The 22,552-nt window shown below is 39.7% G+C and overlaps 1 protein-coding gene across 6 annotated transcripts in view; it reads right to left on the reverse strand.

Moving 5' to 3' along the window:
* Window positions 1-22,552, reverse strand: part of HMGCLL1 (3-hydroxy-3-methylglutaryl-CoA lyase like 1) — a gene marked incomplete at both ends in the record, with an annotated part of 190,321 nt that overhangs the window by 128,870 nt on the left and 38,899 nt on the right. For 4 of the 6 annotated variants that reach the window (XM_080806265.1, XM_080806262.1, XM_080806261.1 and 1 more), the window contains 2 exons: window positions 15,590-15,697; window positions 15,930-16,010. The exons of the other annotated variants lie outside the window; for them this stretch is intronic. In XM_080806265.1, the coding sequence (XP_080662391.1) occupies window positions 15,590-15,697; window positions 15,930-16,010 (189 nt within the window). The remainder of the gene's footprint in view (window positions 1-15,589; window positions 15,698-15,929; window positions 16,011-22,552) is intronic. 6 annotated transcript variants of the gene reach the window in all.

Here is a 22,552-nt window from a genome sequence, read left to right on the forward strand (position 1 = left end):
CCAAACTAGATTCATCATCAGAACTATCTGAGGTACTTTTTAAATAAATACAGATTTTTTTGGACCCATCTGTACAGATTCTGATTCTGTTCTGCTGTAAGACCCAGGAATCTCTAGTCCCAAAACATCTCAGGAGATGCTAGCCATCAACAAGACAGAATCACAACAGATTCAATCACAAAGGCTGTTGCTGTGAATGACACATTGGACCAAAAGGACCTCATAGATATATACAGAACATTCCACCCTAAAATAACAGAATATTCATTCTTCTCAAGGGCACATGGAACTTTCTCCAGAATAGACCACATACTGGGTCACAAATCAGGTCTCAACCAATACCAAAAGATTGAGATTATTTCCTGCATATTCTCAGACCACAGTGCTTTGAAACTGGAACTCAATCACAAGAAAAAGTTTGGAAGACATTCAAACATTTGGAAGCTAAAGACCATTCTGCTCAAGAATGTTTGGATCAACCAGGAGATCAAAGAAGAACATAAACAATTCATGGAAAGCAATGAGAATGAAGACACATCAGTCCAAAACCTATGGGATACAGCAAAGGTGGCCCTAAGGGGGAAATACATAGCCATCCAAGTCTCACTCAAAAAAACAGAAAAATCCTGAATACACAAACTCTCTTTACACCTTAAAGAACTGGAAAATTAATAACAAATTAAGCCTACCTCATGCACTAGAAGGGAAATAATTAATATTAGAGCAGAGATCAATGAGTTCGAAACCAAAGACACAGTAAAACATGTCAACAAACTAGAAGCTAGTTCTTTAAAAGAATTAATAAGATTGATAAACCATTGGCCAGACTAATCCAAAAGAGAAGAGAAAGGACCGAAATTAATAAAATTATGAGTGAAAGGGGAGAGATCATGACTAACACCAAGGAAATACAATTACAGAAATACAAATACAATCACCAGTAATTATCAACAGCTATATGCCAATATGTTAAGCAACCTAGAAGAAAGGGATGCATTCCTGGAAACCTATAAACTTCCAAGACTGAAACAGGAAGAAACTGACAATAGACCAATAACTACTAACAAGATTGAAGCAGTAATCAAAAACCTCCCAAAAAACAAGAGTCCAGGACCTGACAGATTCCCTGGAGAACTCTACCAAACATTCAAAGAAGAAATAATACCTATTCTCCTGAAGCTGTTTCAAAAAAAATAGATACAAAAGGAAAACTTCCAGACTCTTTCTACAAAGCCAGCATTAGAGGGGCAGGGAGTAGGGGAATGGGTGAGCTTCGTGGTAAGTATTAACGAGGGCACATATTGCATGGAGCACTGGGTATTATATGTAAACAATAACTCTTAGAACACTACATCAGAAACTAATAATGTACTCTATGTTGACTAACATAACATTAAAAATAAAAAAAGAAATAAAAGGCTGTTGCTGGCTTCCGCTCAAGGAAAGACCAATCAGTGCATTTGAGGCTCCCACTCCTTCTTCAATAAAGAAGATCCATTTTATTTTTACTTGGAGGCAAATGCAGGTTATGTGGATCTAAAATGACTACAATATAGAGAGGAAGCTTTTTTAAGAAAAACACAAAAATATCTAAGTTTTGTAACTTTCACTGAAATATATGACCAAGCAAGTACATTGCTAGGGACCCTCCCAGGACCCTAGGTCCCTGGGAGGGATACGTACAAAAATTTAAAGTACTTTTCCTGTTCACAGCACATTTTGAGGTACTAATAATTTTTTAACTAGGGTGAGAAAAATTCCATGGATTAAAAAATAAAAGTTTGGGGGACGCCTGGGTGGCTCAGTTGGTTAAGTGGCTGCCTTCGGCTCAGGTCATGGTCCCAGCGTCCTGGGATCGAGTCCCACATCGGGCTCCTTGCTCGGCAGGGAGCCTGCTTCTCCCTCTGCCTGCCACTCTGTCTGCTTGTGCTCACTCTTGCTCCTCTCTCTCTCTCTCTCTCTCTGACAAATAAATAAATAAATAAATCTTTAAATAAATAAATAAATAAAAGTTTGGAAATTACCAGCCTTGGTGAAATGTCTTACTATGCTCTTAACAACAAGATAATTAAGGATCTTCTTGAAATACATAATCATGGTGTCTTATAATATTCCTTTTCCTTGCCACTTCATGGGGGAAAAAAAAAAAAAAAAACTACCAAGAAAGTAATGAGATCAGTCTGGAATGTCTTATTCTTGGTATATCCACATTATCTCTGAGTCTATGTATGTTTATAAATTCTCTGCTTAATAAACCACTGTAAATTCTGCCAGGAAACAGAGCTAAACTCATGGACTTATAACCCTCATTTTCCCCCTGCTTAGTAATATAGTCTGCCGAATCATTTTTAAAAGTATTTTTGGAAGATTTTTTTGGTCTTTGTTTGCCTCAACTCCACCACCATCACCTAGGACAACATTCACATAAGTTCAACATAAGCAAGCAATGTCAGAAGGCATTTGCCTACCATCTCTACTAGCTAGATGAGATGTAACTGATGGTATTACTTTCCATAGGCAGCAGAGTAGCAGGAAAGATGGGTACAGAATGTACAATTTCTTCAACACATGCCATCGATTACTATAAAAATGTAAATAACGTGGTTTCAGACACTATAACTCAAAACTAAATTTGAGCAGTAACTCCTCTTAAATGTAATACATTTGTAATTTCAGTAATGAGAAAAAATGAAACTAGAGCTCTTCCTGACAATTCTGGGTGAAAACGCTCTATCCAGCTATGAACAGCATTGTAGCCTGGGTACTATAACCCTGTCTCATTCACAGACTCTTTGCACAAACCCCATATATCTTAGCCTCAGTAGCACACAGGAAATTTTGGTCTGCTTGAAGAAGTAAGACAGTTTTAATAAATCACAGTCTTATAATAATAAACACAGGAAATCTCTGGAAAATTGAACATCTAGTTTTTTTCCCCCTTCCCTACCCAATACCCTGTTTTGGCTACACTACTAAAATGGTCTGACACCACACTTAAAAAACTTCTTAAGTTCAGAAGCGTTAAAACTAATTTGGTCTGGTGTATAATTTCCTGAACTTCTTTATTCAACATTACATTTGTATTCTAAGGACTTCTGTACTTCCTAGTACTGGATGGAACACAACATGCTTTTCAAGAGTGACCAAATCAAGTAACATAGGACCCCTACTCTATGCAAATGCAGACAGGACATCTTAATCATAATCCATTAGTGTCTACAAATATTCATTTTTAAATTACAGAATAAACCTAATCTACCCAATGGATTTGCAGGTTATAGACCGGAAGACCAATGTTTCAGACAGAGAAACCAGTCATTTTATTCAATAACAGTTCCCAGTTTCCTAAGATAAACATAACAAATACACATTAGTTATTCTTTGTTCAGGTCAATGCCTTTGTGACCACCCTCCTGGTCTTCCCGTGTCAAAACAATCATGTTCCCAACATCACTCTGAAGTAGGGGCAAGAAGTCTCAAAGCTCCCAGTACATAATTTTCTTTCCAGTCAACTGTGTTGCCTCTCATATATCATGCCTTTGTGTCTGATAATAACACTGTCAACATTGTTATTCTCCATGCATGGAAGAAGTCATTTTTAAAATACTGTATCTAATTGTACTCATTCTATACTGACTAAATGGAGTTTCCCTTCTCTACTTACACGTCTTCCTATAAGCCACCTCTATCCACAGTGGAGAGTCACACTGAGAAGAGGGTAAGCCTGGGTTGTTTGAGGGAGACTAGCTCACTGGCAGTTAAGGGCTATAGTAAAATGGTCTCACTACTGTGAAAAGCAATGCCATCACTGTGAAGTTGTATAATCAAATACAATGATTTGGCCACTGTATGGATCTGGAGGTCTCTTTTTTGTCAACAGTACAGAACGCAGAACTTTAAAATATTGGACAGAGTGACGGATGGCCAACTGCTTAATGTGTCCTGGTTACCAGGTTCTATCTTATTATAACTAATTTACAGATATTCGTTTTATTTTAAAACCTCTAAGTTTTAATTGTTTGTAGTGATTTCATTCCCATTATCCATTTTAATTTTACATTTGCCTTGTGTCAATATTATGGTTATTGCTAGTAAATATACATTAGTCAATTTTGAGCTCAACAAAGAACCTGATGCAGTTTTTGACAGATACAAGAGAAGCAATGAATGGGTGAGTGAATAAATGAAAAAGGATCTAAGCCATAGAGATATTTAAAAAATACTTTGCCAAATCACATCATAAGTGAGTAAGAGTCAGGTTCCTGATTTTCTGCCATTCCATTAGAAAAGGTAGATGTTACTCTATCTAAACAGTAGATGTAGTAATACCACTAAAAGTTCAGGAAACCTGCAACCTGAGGGCTTGAAAAAAAGTACAACTGTTCTGGGGTTACTAAGAAATGCATTTCTTAATACATATTGTAAGATGAATTCAATAACAAAATTCATCAGTCTTAACTGAGAGTAGTGTTACAATTTATTAGCGTGTCTCATCACAGTAGGACGTGAAGGTTGGGAGTAAGCTGTATTAGTGTTCTAAAGTTATTGGCATGAACCAGCTTTGACATGTTGTTATTTCAAAAAGTACTTAATTACACAATTTAAAAAGACAAACATGAACATGAATATTTAAAACAGCTATAACCTATGCATCTTTGCAATTACAAACCAGAAGCTGTCCAAGACCTTTATAAAATGAACAGCATTCTTCAAAGAATGTTCTATATATTAACAATGAAAACATCTAAAATTCACAGATGCTCTTCTAAATTATAATTAAAATCAGACTTTAATTTTATAAATTCAGTATTCAAGATAAGTGAATCTGGGTAAAATTGTTTCAAGTATAATTAAAAAGTTTTCAAGTATGAAACTTATCGATTATTTAATGTGATTTTTGGAATGTAAGGTTAACTTTAGAATGCTTATTTATCTAAATCTCTGTTTACTACCTATTATTCTTAGAAAATGGTCCAAAAATTTAACCAGGCATTTTAGAGTGTCTGTGTTCGCATGTGCGCACCTAAAAATTAGACCCCAAACCCCCCAAACTTCACTTTTTAAAAATTAACTATAAATCACAATTCTTTATAAACTTATTAACAAAATATATCTTTTAAATCAATCTATTCTAAAATGACTGGTGTAATATTTTTGCTTTCACTGCTCAGTATACAAGGATCATCAATTTTTGAAAGGAACTTCAATTCCTTGGCATACTCTGCTTCTTACAAGGGACTGCATTGAAGTGGTTTAGTCAGGAGACATACCAATGGAATGAGTTTACGCTAAAATAAGATCGATAATGTTTACCAACAAACTAACCAGTGCAGTGCCTAAAAGAGCATTAAAAAGTTAGACTCAAGTCTTTTCTGCACCAAAATGTACTTCTATTCAGCTTTTATGCAATTATATTATATGCAGACCTTCCAACCGTCAATGCATATCGATAGTCCTAAAAGACCAAACTTTAAGATCAGTTTAATCAGATACAGAAATTGGCTTTGAACAACTGTTTCTTTATTTCATGGGAAATAGTAGAGAAATATGATAAACACAGTAAATTAAATATAAGTGAATAAAAGGTGAGATAAAAGAGTTTTAACATTTGGTTATGGTTCCTTTTATAAATCTAAGAACAAACCGCCCCCCCCACTTCTTGGTCAAAATATGATTGATCAAATTAAGTAATCAAAAAACAGTACACACAGAGCATAATAAATCTTTGAGTATAATTATAGTTTTTGGCTTCATGAGGAAAAAAATCCCAAAATATTGAATTACACCTTTAGCATGAAAAAAAAAATAGGAAAGTATAACCAGTAGAGTTGTTGACATTATTGCTCTTAAATATGTTTTGCTTTGGATACAGTAGTGAAACTCATGCTAGCTACAGAGCAAGTTGGTATCGAATGCTGAGTAATATGTATAACGCTAGTAACTCCCATCTTTTCCAATTTTATTACAAAGTAGAACCTTAAACCTGTTCAAAAAGAAAAAAAAAGAGTAAATTTCACTATTATAACTAAAACACTCATTTTCATATTTCCATGTTCTTTTTTTACCTTTTTATTTATTATTTTTTATTATAGTCCATGTTCTTTTCTGAGATAAAAGGTGTTTTAAAAGTTTGTGAATATGGGGTGCCTGGGTGGCTCAGTGGGTTAAAGCCTCTGCCTTTGGCTCAGGTCATGATCCCAGAGTCCTGGGACCGAGCCCCTCAGGCTCTCTGCTCAGCAGGGAGCCTGCTTCCCCTGCTCTCTCTCTGCCTGCCTCTCTGCCTACTTGTAATCTCTGTCAAATAAATAAATAAAATCTTTAAAAAATAATAATATAAAAGTTTGTGAATATGTTTATGCAATTTGCTTGCCTCATGTGAGAACAGTACTGATGAAGTAGTTGTGCAGTATTTAAAAAAATACTTTAAAATATTTCATTCCGTTTAGTCAATGATTAAAAACATAGAAAATGATTAAGCAAAGCCACCCTTGATCAGAGAAATGCAAGAATTTATATCATCATTATTTGTAAGGCTATAGTAAGTAATACCTACTATTATATGAACAAAACTTATCTAGGATAGAAATCAAATTCACCAACATATTGTAGAGAGCCTAGTATAGCACTCAGAATACATATGATTACTCTTAAATGGAGAAAACTTTGACTGCAAATCTAGAGAAATATTTTAATACAGTAACAAAATAATGCATGATGTTTGCTCACAAAGAGCAATAAAAACATCTATTTCCTACTTTTCATTTCTAGAGTACATTGACATTTGCTTTTAAAAAAAGAAAAGGAAAAAAAAAGGACTTCCTACAATTTTACTCTTTCAAAAGGAAGCAGACATTGCCTAGATAATTCAGCACACTGAACTGAATCATGTGTGTAGGTCAGAGATGCCAACCAGGTTCCAAGAGACCATCTGAAAAGGTGTCCGTCCAGAAGTTAAGACCTGAAAGGCACAGCTTCTGGGTATACAGAAAGAATATTCTACAGTGAAGATAGTGATTTCCTTCAGCTCTGTGTGCTCACCATCTTCAGAAGGACAGTGGGGATTTGGGGATATGGAGGCAAACTGCAAGCTCTAACTTTTCTCTCTTGTTTTCTGGCTTTCCTTTTTCTTCCACCCCATCTTCCAGAAGGAGGTGATTCTCCGCTCTTGCGGCCTCCTCTTTCACTCAGGAGGTTTAGAAATTGGGACAGAGGGAAAAGCTGGCTTCATTTTGGGGTAGAAGGGGTTATAAAGACAAAGGCCTAAGACTCTGTTTCTCCAGCTTCTACCTCATTTCTGCCTTAACCAGAGGCGAGGAGGAAAAAAATCTGGAGGGGTCTGTGGAGACAGCTTTCTCCCCTTCATCTCTTCTGCTGTCTAGTCAACAACCTCTTTTTCAAATACCAACCCGAATCCCATTGGATACACAAGAGTTTTATAAAGGGAATGAGAAGGAGTGAGGTAAATATTAACAGCCCTGACAGTGTTAAAATATTTATGTTTTTGGAATTTAGGGATTTCTGGATGCAGATCCTGCTTTTCTATCAACTATATTTATTCTTTAATTATTAGTAAGAAAAAATGTGGAACCAGATTACTATATCCTTTTTAAAAACATAAGTGTCACAGATTATAAAAACAGCTCCAGGGGTATTTCCCATACCATGTACTCTTCTAGAAGGACACTTTCCAAACAAAAGGTGACATCTACCCCCTCCCTTTGAAACTGGATGGCTTTGTAGTTGCCTCAGCTAATAGATTATGGAAAAGTAACGCTATAAAATTTGTAAGACTTGGTTATAAAAAGTACACCGTTTTTGCCTGTCTCTCGGAGCAGTCACTTTTGCAACACTAAGCCACCATTTTAGATGTCTTAGCTGCCATAACGTAAGGATATCCAAACTAGCCTATACAAAGAGACCACGGAGAGCAGTTCTAAGAACACATGGAGAAAGAGGTATCCAGCCAGCTCCCAGCTGCCCCAGCCTCCCAGTCCCTGCCGTTGCAGCTCTGACCACCATCTGTGGAAAACCTCTAGCCAGAGGTGCCCAACTGCGCCACATCAAAATTCTTGATAGAAACCACAAGCAAAAACAATGGCTGTTACTGTCTCAGGAGACTGAATTTGGGGATTATTTGTCATGCAGATAATCAAAAGGACCAGCATTCATTTTACTAGCTTTCAGGGACATGTGGCAATTGCATATACGTGAATACACATGTGCACACACATACAGAATATTTGCCACATGTTACATGATCAGTGGAACAACACTGGACGTACTGAAGCAATCTGAAGAGGCTGTGCTTGATGCCATTAAGTGCTGGTGGGAAAATGAGGTAGATAATATTATATGCTTGTTTTTTATTTTCTTGAAGAGCTAATGTAATCTATCTATATGGATATAGCTTTCATAGCACAATTTTATCCCCATCTACCTTGAATAACTATCAGAGCTCATTTACTAAAGAATTTTGTCTATTTCTTCTGAGATCAAATCTTGAACAAATATTGAGCAATTATTTTTGACATGTAAGAAATTCAATGTGCTCAAATAAGTTGGAGGAAAAAAAAAAGGCAAGAAACTATTACTTAAAAAATAATTTTTTTTTTTTTTTAAAGACCCTTAAACTTCTTTTGGGGCACTTGGGTGGCCCAGTAGGTTAGGTGTGAGACTCTTGATTTCAGCTAAGGTTGGGGTCCCAGGGTCGTGGGATCAAGCCCTGTGAGAGGCTCTGGGCTATGCATGCAGGCTGTGTAGGATTCTCTCTCCCTCTGCAGCCCCCTCTCCGCCATGCGTGTGCACTCTCTCTCTCAAAAACAAACAAACGTTTTTAATATAAGCCTGTTTGTGAGGAGGCAGCACTGGTGTGTGCACCCGGACTGCCAATTCAGGAGATAAGAAAAACGAAACGGAGAGCTCACCAATGACTAGTCTGGTGATCCAGACGGTCAGGTACCTAATGCTGACTGAGGTAATAACACCGACACGTCTCTGTTACAGAGATGGTATGTGGAAGGCCCAAAGCTATGCAGTAGGATGGCAATTAAGTGAAAGTCAGTCTTAGTGTGCAGCAGCAAAGAGTGTCCTAAAACAGAATCAAGCACCCTAAGGCAACTTCCCTTGAAGAGAATCAGAGTTAAATTCCACTCCTCCTTCAGCTCCTCCCCCAGAACGAGCTGGGTAAAAGGACTCCCTGTAGTCATGAAATGGGAACTGTGATCTTGGTAAATCTCCCCTGCATCCCCTTGGGGGAGATGGCAGAGGCCAACTCATCTGGGGTATAACGAATGAGACTTGCACTGGAACACTTCCCAGATGATGATTACCCTGTCAGTTAACTGTGCCTCATAAGCAAAATAATGTGGGGGCTCTGTGCGTGTGCACATGCTCGTTCGCTCTCTCTCATGCACACACATGCACACACTCACACACTCTACAGCTATGCTAAATTACCCTCCTCCCCGCTTCTTCTCCACACACGCATCCTTTCAGCAAGAGCAGAGCCAGAAAGAGAAACAGGGGGACACTCAGAAGCAGAAGATACTGCCTCCCGCATCTCATCAGTGTAAATCTGTATTTGAAACTTCAATCCAGTAACTGTTTTCATTACTAATAAAGAATTCTGTCACACACTGAGAGGAGGGCAGGGAAAAGTTTACCTTTGCTCACATTGTACTTCGGCAGTATTTTTAATTGTTCAACTGATTCATCAGTAATTATTATGGTTTTTAAGTGTCTTTCTACTTTTACGGAGAAAATCTATTTCTACATCACAAGTTGGGACCCTCCCTTTTCAATAGTTCAATATTAATTTAAGAGGGAGCATTTGCTGAGATTTTGCATATGACCTATATAAGCATAGACTGTTGTATACATTTAATGTAGTTTTCTTTTACTTATTTTTTTAAAAGATTTTATTTATTTGAGAGAGAATCAGCAAGAGAGATAGTGAGCAGGGGGAGGGGCGGAGGGAGAGAGAGAAGCAGAGACTCCCCTCTAAGCAGGGAGCCCGACTTGGGGCTTGATTCCAAGACCCTAGGATCATGACCTGAGTCAAAGGCAGACACTTAACCCACTGAGCCACCCAGGCTCTCCTGTAGTCTTATTTTCAGTAAATGATACTCATTTTAATCACTCATGTGAATGAAAATAGTTAAAACCAAACTGCTAAATACTATGAATATAAAAAGATTTGTTCACTTTTGGAAATTATTATATTTATAAGGATTTAAATAGCTTACTACTAAGAGCCACATTCCAAAATTACAGTAAGCCTATTTTTATAAACATGTTTTCTTTCTATTATTGTTCATTCCATAGAAACTGAGGGGCTATCTGGATTCATTTCAAATGCTCTTATGTTATATGTCACTCTTAGGAAAATTTTTTTCCAGATAAGTTGTAAAGAACAAGTTTTGTTTTTTGGGGTTTTTTTTTTTTTTTTTGGTTTTTTAATGGCAGGTATTTTATCATCTCTGGCCATTTAGATTATAGGTGTGGGATCCTGTTTTATATGGCACCCTGCTACTGTGGAACTTTTCTTCTAGCTGCCTTGGAAAGCTGCTGCCAAACAAAACAGTGGGAGGCAACTGTAAAAATGCTTTAAAATGCTAAAAAAAGAATAAGTGAACAAGCAGCAATCTAAACATAAACTAGAGGACTATTCCCATGACCTATGTTTAGGGGAAAGAAATAGAAGAAAATGTAGAGAATTAATGGATGACCGATTTAGAGTCATACTCGTTGTCTTTAGAAGATGTAATAATTACCTCAGACCATTACACATAAGCTGTTGGACTAAAACTGTCCTGTCCCATCTCAGATATTAAGTTAAAGGAGTCTGATGTCATGACATTTTCTTCAACAGTAAGTGATTAGGATATAAAATTTCCAAAAAAATGAACATTATGAATTAGTTCTAATTTAATGCCTTTTTTTTGTTAGCATAAAGACAACAAAATCAGCAGAATTACATGATGAGATGACCTCCACCCACAACAATAAAAACTGCTCTGCTCAGGCAAGCTCACTGAAATCTAAAACCCAAATACAACTACGGAAAAAATCAAAGTGCAAAAATGTGATATTCTCAATATTGCCCTTTGAAAAGTCCTTGATATGTTATGTAGTAATTGACTGGCATAACTTTGGGAAGAATCAATCTGATCATATCTTTGATTTAAGCACACTGCCTCTCCCCCCCACTTTTTTCTAACAGATTTGTGATTTATTTTTTTCCCAAGATTTTATTCAGTCATTTGACAGAGAGAGAGAGAGAGTGAATGTGTACACAAGCCGGGGGTGGGTGGGGAGCAGGCTCCCTGCTTAGCAAGGAGCCTGACATGGGGTTCTATCCCAGGACCCTGGGATCATGACCTGTGCCAAAGGCAGATGTGTAACTGACTGAGCCATGCAGATGCCCCTGGATTTGTGACTGACTGATTGACTGACTGACTGATTTTTGGTTTGGAATGCATGTAACCACATGAAAATTAGAAGTGAAATGTAACATCTCTTTAGTATTTGAAGGACAAGTATCTTCAATTGTTCCAATTAGGCCTTCCTGATCCAATATTTAAACTAAACACACTTTAATCTTTAAGATAAAGGCATTTGACTACAAAGAAGGAAGTTAACTTGCGTGGAGTCCAGTGAGTCAGTCCATCGGCTAGTGAGGCATTCCCTCCAATAACACTGCTGAGCACGGGTCAGGAGCCAGGTGCTCTGGACTCTGGGCATTCACATGCAGGGAGCCACTCATGGCCCTTACTGCCCTCAGCACTCCTGTGCTCTAGGCAGCACTGCTGGGATTTCCTAGGTTCAAAGAGGTTAAGTCACTGACTCAAGCTCGGGGCAGAATGTAGACAGTAACATAGTACCAGAGGTACTTCTGCCTCACCACAGCTGGCCGCAAGAGCTACAAGGGGAAGTCCATAATTTATTCAATAATACTTTGAGACTACAAAGTGTCCATTAAATCTCAATAGGTTAAGTCCTGAGTGCACCTCCAGACCAAGCCCAGAATAAATCATCTTATTTTACGGTCCCATCACCTATCTACTTAATGTGAGACCAGAAAGCATTTTCCTATTACTGCATACAGAGGGACTGCCTTCCCTTTTGCTTTGACCATTTGATCTTTTAAATAGCTAAACAAGAAGTATGGCCCTCCAGGAAGGGTTCTGGCCTCATCTTTCTGTATGTCACCGGATGTGTCCTAGATTAGTTTCAGGAATAATCTATCAAAGATTTTCCAGGGCTGTGTAATAATAGACTAGGACAAAGGGCATCCTTTTAGCAAAGAATAATGTTTTGTAGGCAGCTTTATAAAACCATTGGGAAATAATATCTTGAAAAGAACCTAGTAAAATATATTGTCTGAAATACAAGTGTGATTGGTTATCAATTAATATGACCAAGACCTCTCCTTCTTTCTTCATTATCCTCAAGTTTCCAGTTTCTCTCCAACAATAATCAAATTTGTGAAATGAGCACTAACTGAATCAAACAGAAGACTTAAACATGATAAAAGAGTCTCGCATTCCCTTAAAATGAATGACAGCTCGTAAAATAACAATGGCTAGCCATTTTGCGAAATGGCAATGTCAAGGAAATACATCTAGTCTCATAAAGCTATCTGTGCCTTCCTAAGGAAAAGATTTGTGGCCTGCATTACATAGGATCAAATACATAAATGAAAGTAAAATCAGTTGCCCATACCAAAAAGTTTAAAGTATGCATTATTATTGTTCCAGACTGATGGCTTTGTTATTCATTTCACAATTACTTACTAAGTACCTACTTACTAGGCACTAAGCAAGGGGGTGCAGTGATGAACAAGACAGACTTGGTCGCTACCTCCATAACTCTTACAGTCTAGGAAGCAGGTATTTTTTTAAATATTTACCAAAAGGGCTCCTGGGTGGCACAGTGGGTTAAGCCTCTGCCTTTGGCTCAGGTCATGATTGAGCCCCACATTGGGCTCTCTGCTCAGCAGAGACCCTGCTTCCCCCCCTCTCTATCTCTGCCTGCCTTTCTGCCTACCTGTGATCTCTCTCCATCAAATAAATAAAACCTTGAAAAAATATTTACCAAAAAATATACGATTATAAACAGTGACAACTGGGATAAAGAGAAGTTAGATTTTTGTTTCAGGAAAAGTGTAAGTAACCCTGATATTTGAAAAACTGCCTCTGTGAAAAGTGATGTGTTACTGGCAATTCTAGTGTGGCTTCTGGTGCTTCCCAGGTCTTGCAGTTAAAAGGCTTCACTGTTTCAAGCCTTATTACATCATCCTATTGTAATTGCAGAGCAATGCAGAAATTGAGAGATGCACAAGCAAGTATAGATAAGGTGCTATAGAGATACAGAGGCAGGACTTGCAATCAGGGAACAAGCAGCAATTCGGTTTGGCAGAATCCTCAGGAAAATGAAGTAGGGAAATAAAGTTAAGGCTGGAAATGAAAGAAGGGGCTAAGGTATAGAGAACCTAGAATACCAGACTAGTTCCCAGACTTTTTTAATAGGGAAAAGGCAATCTCTGAAGGGACACCTGGGTGGCTCAGTCGGCTAAGTGTCTGGCTTTGGATCAGTTCATGATCTCAAGGTCCTGAGATCGAGACCCACGTCGGGCTCTGTGTTCAGCAGGGAGTCTGCTTATCCTTCTCCCTCTGCCCCTCCTCCCACTAGCCCACTCTCTCTTGCGCTCTCTCAATAAATAAAATCTTTAAAAAAAAAAATAAAGAAAGAACTTAGAAGGTTGTTATTTCAGGGAGATTTTAGAAGTAATAGGCAAAATATAAAAGGAAAAGCGAAATAATGCTTATGAATATCATTTAAGTGACTACCACAATAATTGGCTAATAAGGGTGTGGATTACTAATGTTACCAAGGGGACTGAAGAGAAGAGATAGGTAAGCTACGCTGAGGAAAAATAATTGTTGTGTCAGTAACTGACTAGATATGTAAGAGAGACCTTTGAGTACTGAAGTCCGGGACTCCAAAGAGAACGGATGAGCTATTTATATAAAGCCTGGTACTCAGAAAGGAGCTTGATTTTGACCCCACTGAGCCTGAGGTAGTGGTGACACATCTAGCTGAAGCTTATCGGAGAAGGCAGGACCAGAAGTACAGATTTGTCATCCTTTTAAGGTGACTGTTGATGTTGGAAGGATAGGCAAAGAAGAGAGCACAGTTAGGGGCACCTGGGTGGCTCAGTGGGTTAAGTCTCTGCCTTCGGCTCAGGTCATGATGTCGGGGTCCTGGGATCGAGCTCCGCATCAGGCTCTCTGCTTGGCGGGGAGTCTGCTTCCCCTACTCTGTGCCTGCCTCTCTGCCTACTTGTGATCTCTCTCTCTCTCTCAAATAAATAAATCTTTAAAAAAGAGAGAGAGAGCACAGTTAGAGAAAATTGCTGAAGGCAAAATGTTAAGGGAACCTTAAACTTATAATGAAATGATGACAGAAAAAGAGAAATTGGGAAAGCAAATGAATGAGGATTATGGAGAATAATAGAACCAAAGGAATGGGATGAGAAAGAAGTCAGTGAAGTTAAGTGTTAGGGAGAGATAGAAGGATCTAAGGAATGAGAACATGTATTAGATAGTGAAGGAAACTAATCATGTTTCAAAGACCAGAGTCAAGTCTCAGGAGTCATGATTGCTGCCACATGCCTGTCAACTCTGGGTAAGGCTCTATCCTCTTTTAAGATTCCAGGGGAGCCTGAATGGTGCAATGGGTTAAGCATCCGACTCTTGGCTTCAGCTCAGGTCATGATCTCATGTTATTGAGATCAAGCCCTGTGTCTGGCTCCACATTCAGAGTGGAGTCAGCTTGGGAATCTCTTTCCCTCTGCCTCTGCCCCTCTCTCTAAATACATAGACCTTTAAAAAAGGGGGGGGGGATTCTAGACAATCCCCTTTGCCTTATCTGTGATAGACAGATTTCTCTAGCAAATATTAAATGCAAAAAAAAAAAGCAAAGTGTAGGGGTGCCTGGGTAGCTCGTTTGACTAAGCAAACGACTCTTGATTTTGGCTCAGGGTCCTGAGATCAAGCCCTGGGTTGGCCCCATGCTGAGCATGGAGCCTGCTTATAATTCTCTCTCCCTCAGCCCCTCCCCTGCTCTCTCTCCAACACAACACAGAACAAAAAGGAAAGAGTACACATCTACATTTCTGATTAATATTAGATTATATGGGGAGAGTATGATCAGGCCATCATCAATACTCCATTCTACAGGCAAAAAAACTGAAGTGCTTGAAAATGTTCAGACTATTCACAAGGTCGGTAACATAGTAAGTGGATGGCAAGCTCCTAAATTGCTATTTAAGTGCCTTGTCTACCCATTAATTTATTATAACATATAATCAGGTAGGCTTAGGATAGAGTTCCAAATACTTTTTTAGAAGATGTTTCATGATAGGGGTTTTTCTTTAATCATGTCTCAGTGCATGAGCTAATATTGAGTAAAAACATAGTAAATAAGTCATTATAGCAGGTTAATATCACAATTTATATCACAGTATTTGCTAAATCTTGGAAAAGTTGAATTAAAGATTCAGTTAAGGAATTACGGATTTACATACCTGTGGTACCCATCTGGAGGACACAAAGCTGGTCACTTCTATTACAGACAAGCCAGTTTGGGAAAGTTGGTTAATAAATTCAATTTTTATATCTGTAGGAACTATAACCTGTAAGAGAATTAAAAATTATTTCATAAGTACTTTGTATAAGGTCTATGGAAGCATAAATAGAAAATAACTTCCTAACAAAAGCAAATTATATTTAATGTGCATACACTTAATAGCAATTCAGGACAAACATAATCATGTAATCTATGAAACGTATGTAACTGTTTAGAATCTTAATAAATATTTTAACTTAGCATTTGAAATAAACTGTCTAAAACGAATATCAAACTACCTTTTCATTCTGCAGTCCATCCCTAGGTCCAACTTCCACTATTTTAACATACTCAGGGAGTCCAGATAACTGGGATGTTTCCTGAAATACAAAATACAAGGCAAGAAAAACAGGTTAACCATGAAAACATAAAATTTGCTTTTTTGAGGGGCGCCTGGGTGGCTCAGTGGGTTAAGTTTCTGCCTTCGGCTCAGGTCATAATCTCAGAGTCCTGGGATTGAGCCCCGCATCGGGCTCTCTGCTGGGCGGGGAGTCTGCTTCCCCCTCTCTCTCTGCCTGCCTCTCTGCCTACTTGTGATATCTCTGTCAAATAAAGAAATAAAATATTCTTTAAAAAATTTGCTTTTTTGAAAAGTCAAACAACTACACTTTGTTAAGTAAAATTCTCACTCCAGAAATGTAAAATAGCAAGAAACCGACACAATGCTACAACCCAAATATCAAGTTTATATTATTGGCAACATGAAGTCATTTTTTTCTTCTAGCTTAATGATATTCAGTCTAATTATGGTCGCAACTGGAAAGATTAATTTTTAAAATATAACTGTGGAAACGTAACATACTCAGGATGTAAAGAGCAAACTGTTAAATAACTACACGTGATGATAAATTTACCATTTTTAGAATTAAAAAATTATAACTTTTGGGGTGCCTTGTTGGCTCAGTCAGTTAAGCGTTATGGCTTGGTTTCAGTTCAGGTCGTGATCTCAGGGTCAGGAGATCAAGCCCTGTGTCCGGCTCCGTGCTTAGCACCGAATATGCTTGGGAATCTCTCTCCCTCTGCCCCTCCCACTCGTGCTCACTTGCTCTCTTTCTCGAAAATAAATAAATCTTAAAAAACAGAAATGAAACTAAAATAGAAGTCTGTTGTATTAACAGACGTCTACTGAGCACAGTCATAAAGATGCCACACTCCATACTCTGAACTTGAGGAATGCGGCCCTGGTTTTCTGTCCTGTGCCCAGAATGCTGAGACAGGAGAAATGGGTCTGCTGTTTATTTCCTTTGTCACAAGGCACAACCAGCACCAGAACACAGCTTACAGAAGGACAGAGCCCCTCCACTGGGACCTAGACCCTCAATATTCCACCGGGAACATCTAACTCTAAGCCCAGTGTGATGCTCTGTTCTACCTTTTGGTCCAATCTGGAATGGAAAGAGGGTCTGGACTCTGGGAACTCTGGCCTTAAACCAAGGACTATGGACATGTCATATTTAGAAAGACATTAGTTTAAAATAGGAAAAATATAAACTTTCTAAACATCATATTGCAGTTAATACTGGAATCATCTCCTGGTCTCTCCGAGCCATGTTAAGTGAGGGTAACTACCATCGATTTCTTCAGGGGATCACTGACAGAATCGATCAAAATCAGCAAGACCTGTACTCCCCAGTGGCTTTCATTTTGCCTTTCAACAGGAGTCATGAGTGTGGACTTGCTAATGTGTATTTTCCCACTCTTTCCTTGTGGCAATCATCGACATATACTGGTGAAGTGGCTGGTTTGGAGGCAGAACCCCGTCTGTTTCTATGACACCGAAAAATACTCCCTGGCCCTTTTAGGGCTCATAGCCAGTATGTTGTCTTATTGACATTCTGCGCTATCTCACTCAAGAGAAGTGCCCGGATGATCCCTGTTACAAATGCTCCACATTTCCATGAAATTGGGCAATCCAATAAGCAAAAATTCACCACAAAGAAAAAGAATTCCCATTTCTACACCTTCTGAGCAGGTTGGAATTCATGCAGCTGGAAGGGTGTAGGGTTGAGAGAGGAAGCATGGGGTTATGGGGGCCCCTCAGCTTTAAGCTCAGCTTGGGACGGCAAGCAAGAAACCATGTCTCATTTACAGTGGTCGTAACTGCAAGCTGGCCCTGAAGGACAGACGGCAGGAGAAGGTGCAGTAAATAAGAGAAGTTCACTCTTCTTTACGGTCACCTCCAGCCCTAGGATTGCAGGAACGAAAAACAAAACTGGCCAATCTTAAACCGTGTTTTTTCATTATCACGGATTGTTTCCTGAAACTGCACTTGCAACAGCCATTAGCTTGGAGCATACATGGCTGCAGAGGACATCTTTATTAAACAGCCGTGCTTTAACCCCCACAAGGAACACAGTGTTTTCTAGGGTATAACAATATGCTGAATGCAATAAAAGAACTCAAAGCCTTCTGTAACACTGCTGTAGCTAGCAGAAGGAACAATCTGAAAGGAAAAAAAAAAAATCTGAACCCCTACCCAATACAGCCATTTCAGTCCAATTGTTAGGTAGAAGCTAGATATGAGCGCTGGAGGGAACACCACGAGGCAGAGTCCCACATCCCCGAAGGGGAATGATAGAGACATGAACTAGAGGCAGGAATGGTGACAAATAAGCTACACATTAAAAGCCGGGGAGCACCACATCCTGACCTTGTGGTTTCTGAGCCCTTCAGGCTGACAGACCAAAGAGGTTGCGGAACATGCCCTCTCCTCTCCCACCTTTGCCCCAGGGAAATTTCTATACTCATTATACTGCATCTGCATTGTGGGTACAGCCCTGCAGGATGGAGAAAGCCTGGCATGACGGTGTGTAGTACAAACCTTGAGGATCCAAAATGCCCCCTCCTAACCTGTGGGAAGAATTCCCACTGGAAGCAGCCTCCGTCAGAGAACACCCCAAAGCACTTTACTGCTCCTCCCAGACCAGAGAGACCCAATAATATCCAATCCATAAACAGCCCAGGGCCTGCCTCCACCTCAGGGAACTGACCACTCTCCCACCTCGAGAGTCTGCCTCTGTTTTAATAAACTGCTTTGTGCTTGCTACTTTCCTCCTGGTGGTCTTTATTCCAGCACGGGTCCCCTCATGAATCTTCCCGTGGGGAATCCAAGGACCGAGAGCTTCATCCCACCCCACCACGTAGACTCTCTCTCACTCGTAACAAAAGCAGTGTACGTGCTCAGTTGATATTATTTTAGATTTCTTCGTGAATAACACGCTATGCTTTCGTCTTTCTAGGCATGCGTATTGTATCCCCTCTACCAGTGTATCTGAGAAATCAGAAGAAAGTTAAAATGTGTTCAGTAAGCTCAAAGAGTTCACAAGTTCTCCTTGGCGATCTCTGGTCTTTTTCGAGGCATTACTTTATCTATATGGATTTCTCTAAGGAGCTGTAGCTATATATCAGCAGGGCCTACTGAAAAAATTCACCTAAATGCTATACAAGCCCACAGAAGTCAGTGATTCAAAACCGATCTCGTGACTTTCCCCACCTCATGCCTCTCCTCAGATATTTCTCCACCACAAGCTACTGATACCTAAGTGGTCCATTTACTACTGGTTTGAGTTTGGCATACTCCCAGCATCAAGCAAATGCCTAATGCTTAGACTCTGCTCCATAATTACCCATTGATTGTATTAGTGAACCTCTTCTTCCACTGGCTTCATTAAAATCATTTTTTCCCCCTCAGTCTGTTGTTACAGCCTCCGTAAGTAGTCTTGCTAATCTTGTTTTTCCAGCATTAAAATCTTTCAGCATCCAGCAGTCACCTTCAGAGACTAAGGTGAAATGATTCACGACAAGCCTCTCATCTTCTACCACACTCCCCTCCAGGCATCCTCTGATTTTAGCCATGCCAAAGTCATGTCTTCCACACTTTAATGTCTGTACACATGAAGTTTCTATTGGTAGGAAGTACCTTCTGTCTATGGGAAAGACTTTTCAGCAAACCCATTTGTCTTCTTCACGGACAAAGGACTGGCCTGCATTTCTCCCATGGCAGAGTTACTTCTGAACAAATTCCAGTCAATGGAATGTAAAGGTGAAAGATACACGCTACTTTTAGGCTTGGCCCATGAAAACATCCCATGCACATCCCCCCGAGTGCCCTCCCCTTCAGTCGGCCTGATGCCAACGAGTATGGCAAACTTGAAGCTGACAAAAACAAAAGAAAACAAAAAATTAAAGAGCCTATCTCTCTGAGTCCCTGCTTAAGAATTCTGTGTCAATAAGAAGCAATTATTTTATGTTTTATGCGAACAAAAATGTTCTCTTAGACCATTTCGATTAGAGGTGTATCTTTATAATTACTAACTGAAGAATGGGAAAGGGTCTGAAATTTTAGCCCACCTGAAAGCTAATTAGTGAGCCTGCCAAGGATGCAGGCGGCAGGCACAAGACTCCTGGGTGAGAGAAACAAAGCTTATTACAGCAATAGCAGTAGCTAGAGGATCAGGGTTTGTGCTGGGTCCCCAAGCCCCAATTCCCCCAGGGAGAAGCAAAGAAGACAAGGTAACACTTGCACAAGCAATGCGTTGCATTACGGGAAAGGAATCCCAAGTCTAGTGAACTCAAACCTCTGGTCATGGGTGGTAAGCCTATCTCCATGGCTATAGAGATTAACATCATGTTTATTATACTTGACTCTGAGCATGCCTACATGTTGCTTTAGAGGAAGACAGTATCTCCATCTTCTAAGATTTTGATCCCCCTTAGCCTTTGCTCCAGAAGGAGATACTCTATCATTTAAAGCTGTTCCCAACACAAAAATTCTTGAAAAGATCGTTTGGAACCAAGGTGCTTGTAACTCTGCTTATAGATATATAGAAATTCAAGACACACCTGGAGAATTTTTTCCCAATCCTACCCATGCTTCATTTTTACACTGTCTTGATTTATGGCAAATTTTCACAATTAGGAGGCTACTATGTTGGCTCCTCCAATTACAAACAAAGGCTGGGGCCAGATTTGTTCAACTGATCTCATGAGACATTTAATTAAGGCTACTCTCAACAGAACTACAAGCAATAGAAGGCAACTGGCAGCGTTGCCCTCACCCTCCTCTGAAGTGTCCTAGACCCAATCAGCTGAAAAAATCCTACACAGTAGAGGCCTCTGCACCAGAAACTAAGAGCTGTTTACTTGGTGCCCGTCTTTTGATGGTGGGCATGTTGCCACGCCCACCACTAGGACAGATCCAGATAGCAATGACGGCACTCCAGTGATGGAGACTAGATCGGCAGCATGATTCCGGGGTCTCAGCAGAATATGGGCCTCAGGTGATTCAATCAGCACAATTCATAGCACCCAAACATGTGTCTTTGATTGTCAGTCCGTGGATGTCCAAATGGCAGACAAGTTAGATAGAGCATTGATCACAACCCCAAAGTAAGCCAGAAAAATGGTAATTCACCTTGAGTTCTCCTGAATGGGCGGAGTGACCACAACCATTTTTAGATCTTTGCAACTACAGCAGGGGTTTTACAACTGCAGTAGCCCTGTGGACATCATCAGGTCTCGGCTTAGCCACAAAATCACCCCAAACCAGGCCAAGGCATCAGGAAAAGCACTGTGAACAGAAGGGTACCATGGAACTGTGTCTGCTTCAGGTAGTGGGGTGCGCAGCAAAGGGCAACTGCCACTTTTTTGTGTAAAGCTGAGACTGTGCAGGGGACAGACTGACGAGTTGCTCAAATATGCCATCTCGATTTGATTAGTGAGGACTGCTGAGATTGTCCTACCTTGTTAGTCATTGAGTCCAAGCTGATCTCCCCAAATGGAAATAGGCCAGGGAGTCACAAGACCTCCAGGTGTCCAGTTTCAACAAGAGCCCAATAGCAAGCAAGGTAATACCTGATATTCAAAAGGTATCTGGTAGCTGTGCCAGGGCAGTGAGGGATCTAAAATCCTAACCAGCACCTCAGATGGAGGCACCTGACTTCATCAGAAGTTCCAATTTGCATCATCACCAGTCATAGAGACATGCAGCTCTTCCTAACTGAGATGATCCGCTCTGGCACATATGGGACTGAAAATTATAATCACATCACACATCAATTTTCACCAAATGTTCATATATGGAATCAACAACACTACACTGTATTGGCTTCAAGAGCCTCACTCAAAAGGTTACTCTGGTTCTCTTTCCCCACTGTGGACACTGCCCAAACCCCATCAGTTGAAACAGGACTCCCCACCCTCATGGGACTGAGCAGGATGGTGACTTTGATCCTTTATATGACAGCCATAAACATTTGAATCCTCCCTCTCCTCAAAGTTCCCCAGCATACTCAGATGGGCGATTTCTAATTATCATTTTTCCTTAAAGCAGATGAAGGAGGAATGTTGAGAATAATCTGGGGGCACAGAGGGAGAGATGAGTTCTGAATCACTAAAGCACATTTACTTTCAATTTTGGGTAGCACAGTAGCTCCTTACCAGCTCAATTAAATGAACTTGCAATGTTTGGAAAGCACACAAAGCCCTACATTACACATCAAAATCATCATTACGAACGCCTTTGATTTTTAATGTGGGGAACTCCTGGACTCAGCATCCATAACTGTGTTGGTGTCCCACAGGATAATAGGGTTTGTTCCCTTTGGCTGCCATACGCTTGACTTGCCTATGATCCATCATCAAGACAAGTCCTCATACAGTCACAATATATTGGCTAAGGGACTTCTGCAAAGTCATCAAGTCCTCATACAGTCACAATATATTGGCTAAGGGACTTCTGCAAAGTCATCAAGACAAGTCCTCATACAGTCACAATATATTGGCTAAGGGACTTCTGCAAAGTGGCAAGACTGAATTTAAAATTCATCTAGAATTCTTTGGCTCCCTTCTCACTCTCCAACAG

This window comes from Martes martes, assembly GCF_963455335.1.
Source record: "Martes martes genome assembly, chromosome: 6".
NCBI lineage: Eukaryota > Metazoa > Chordata > Mammalia > Carnivora > Mustelidae > Martes > Martes martes.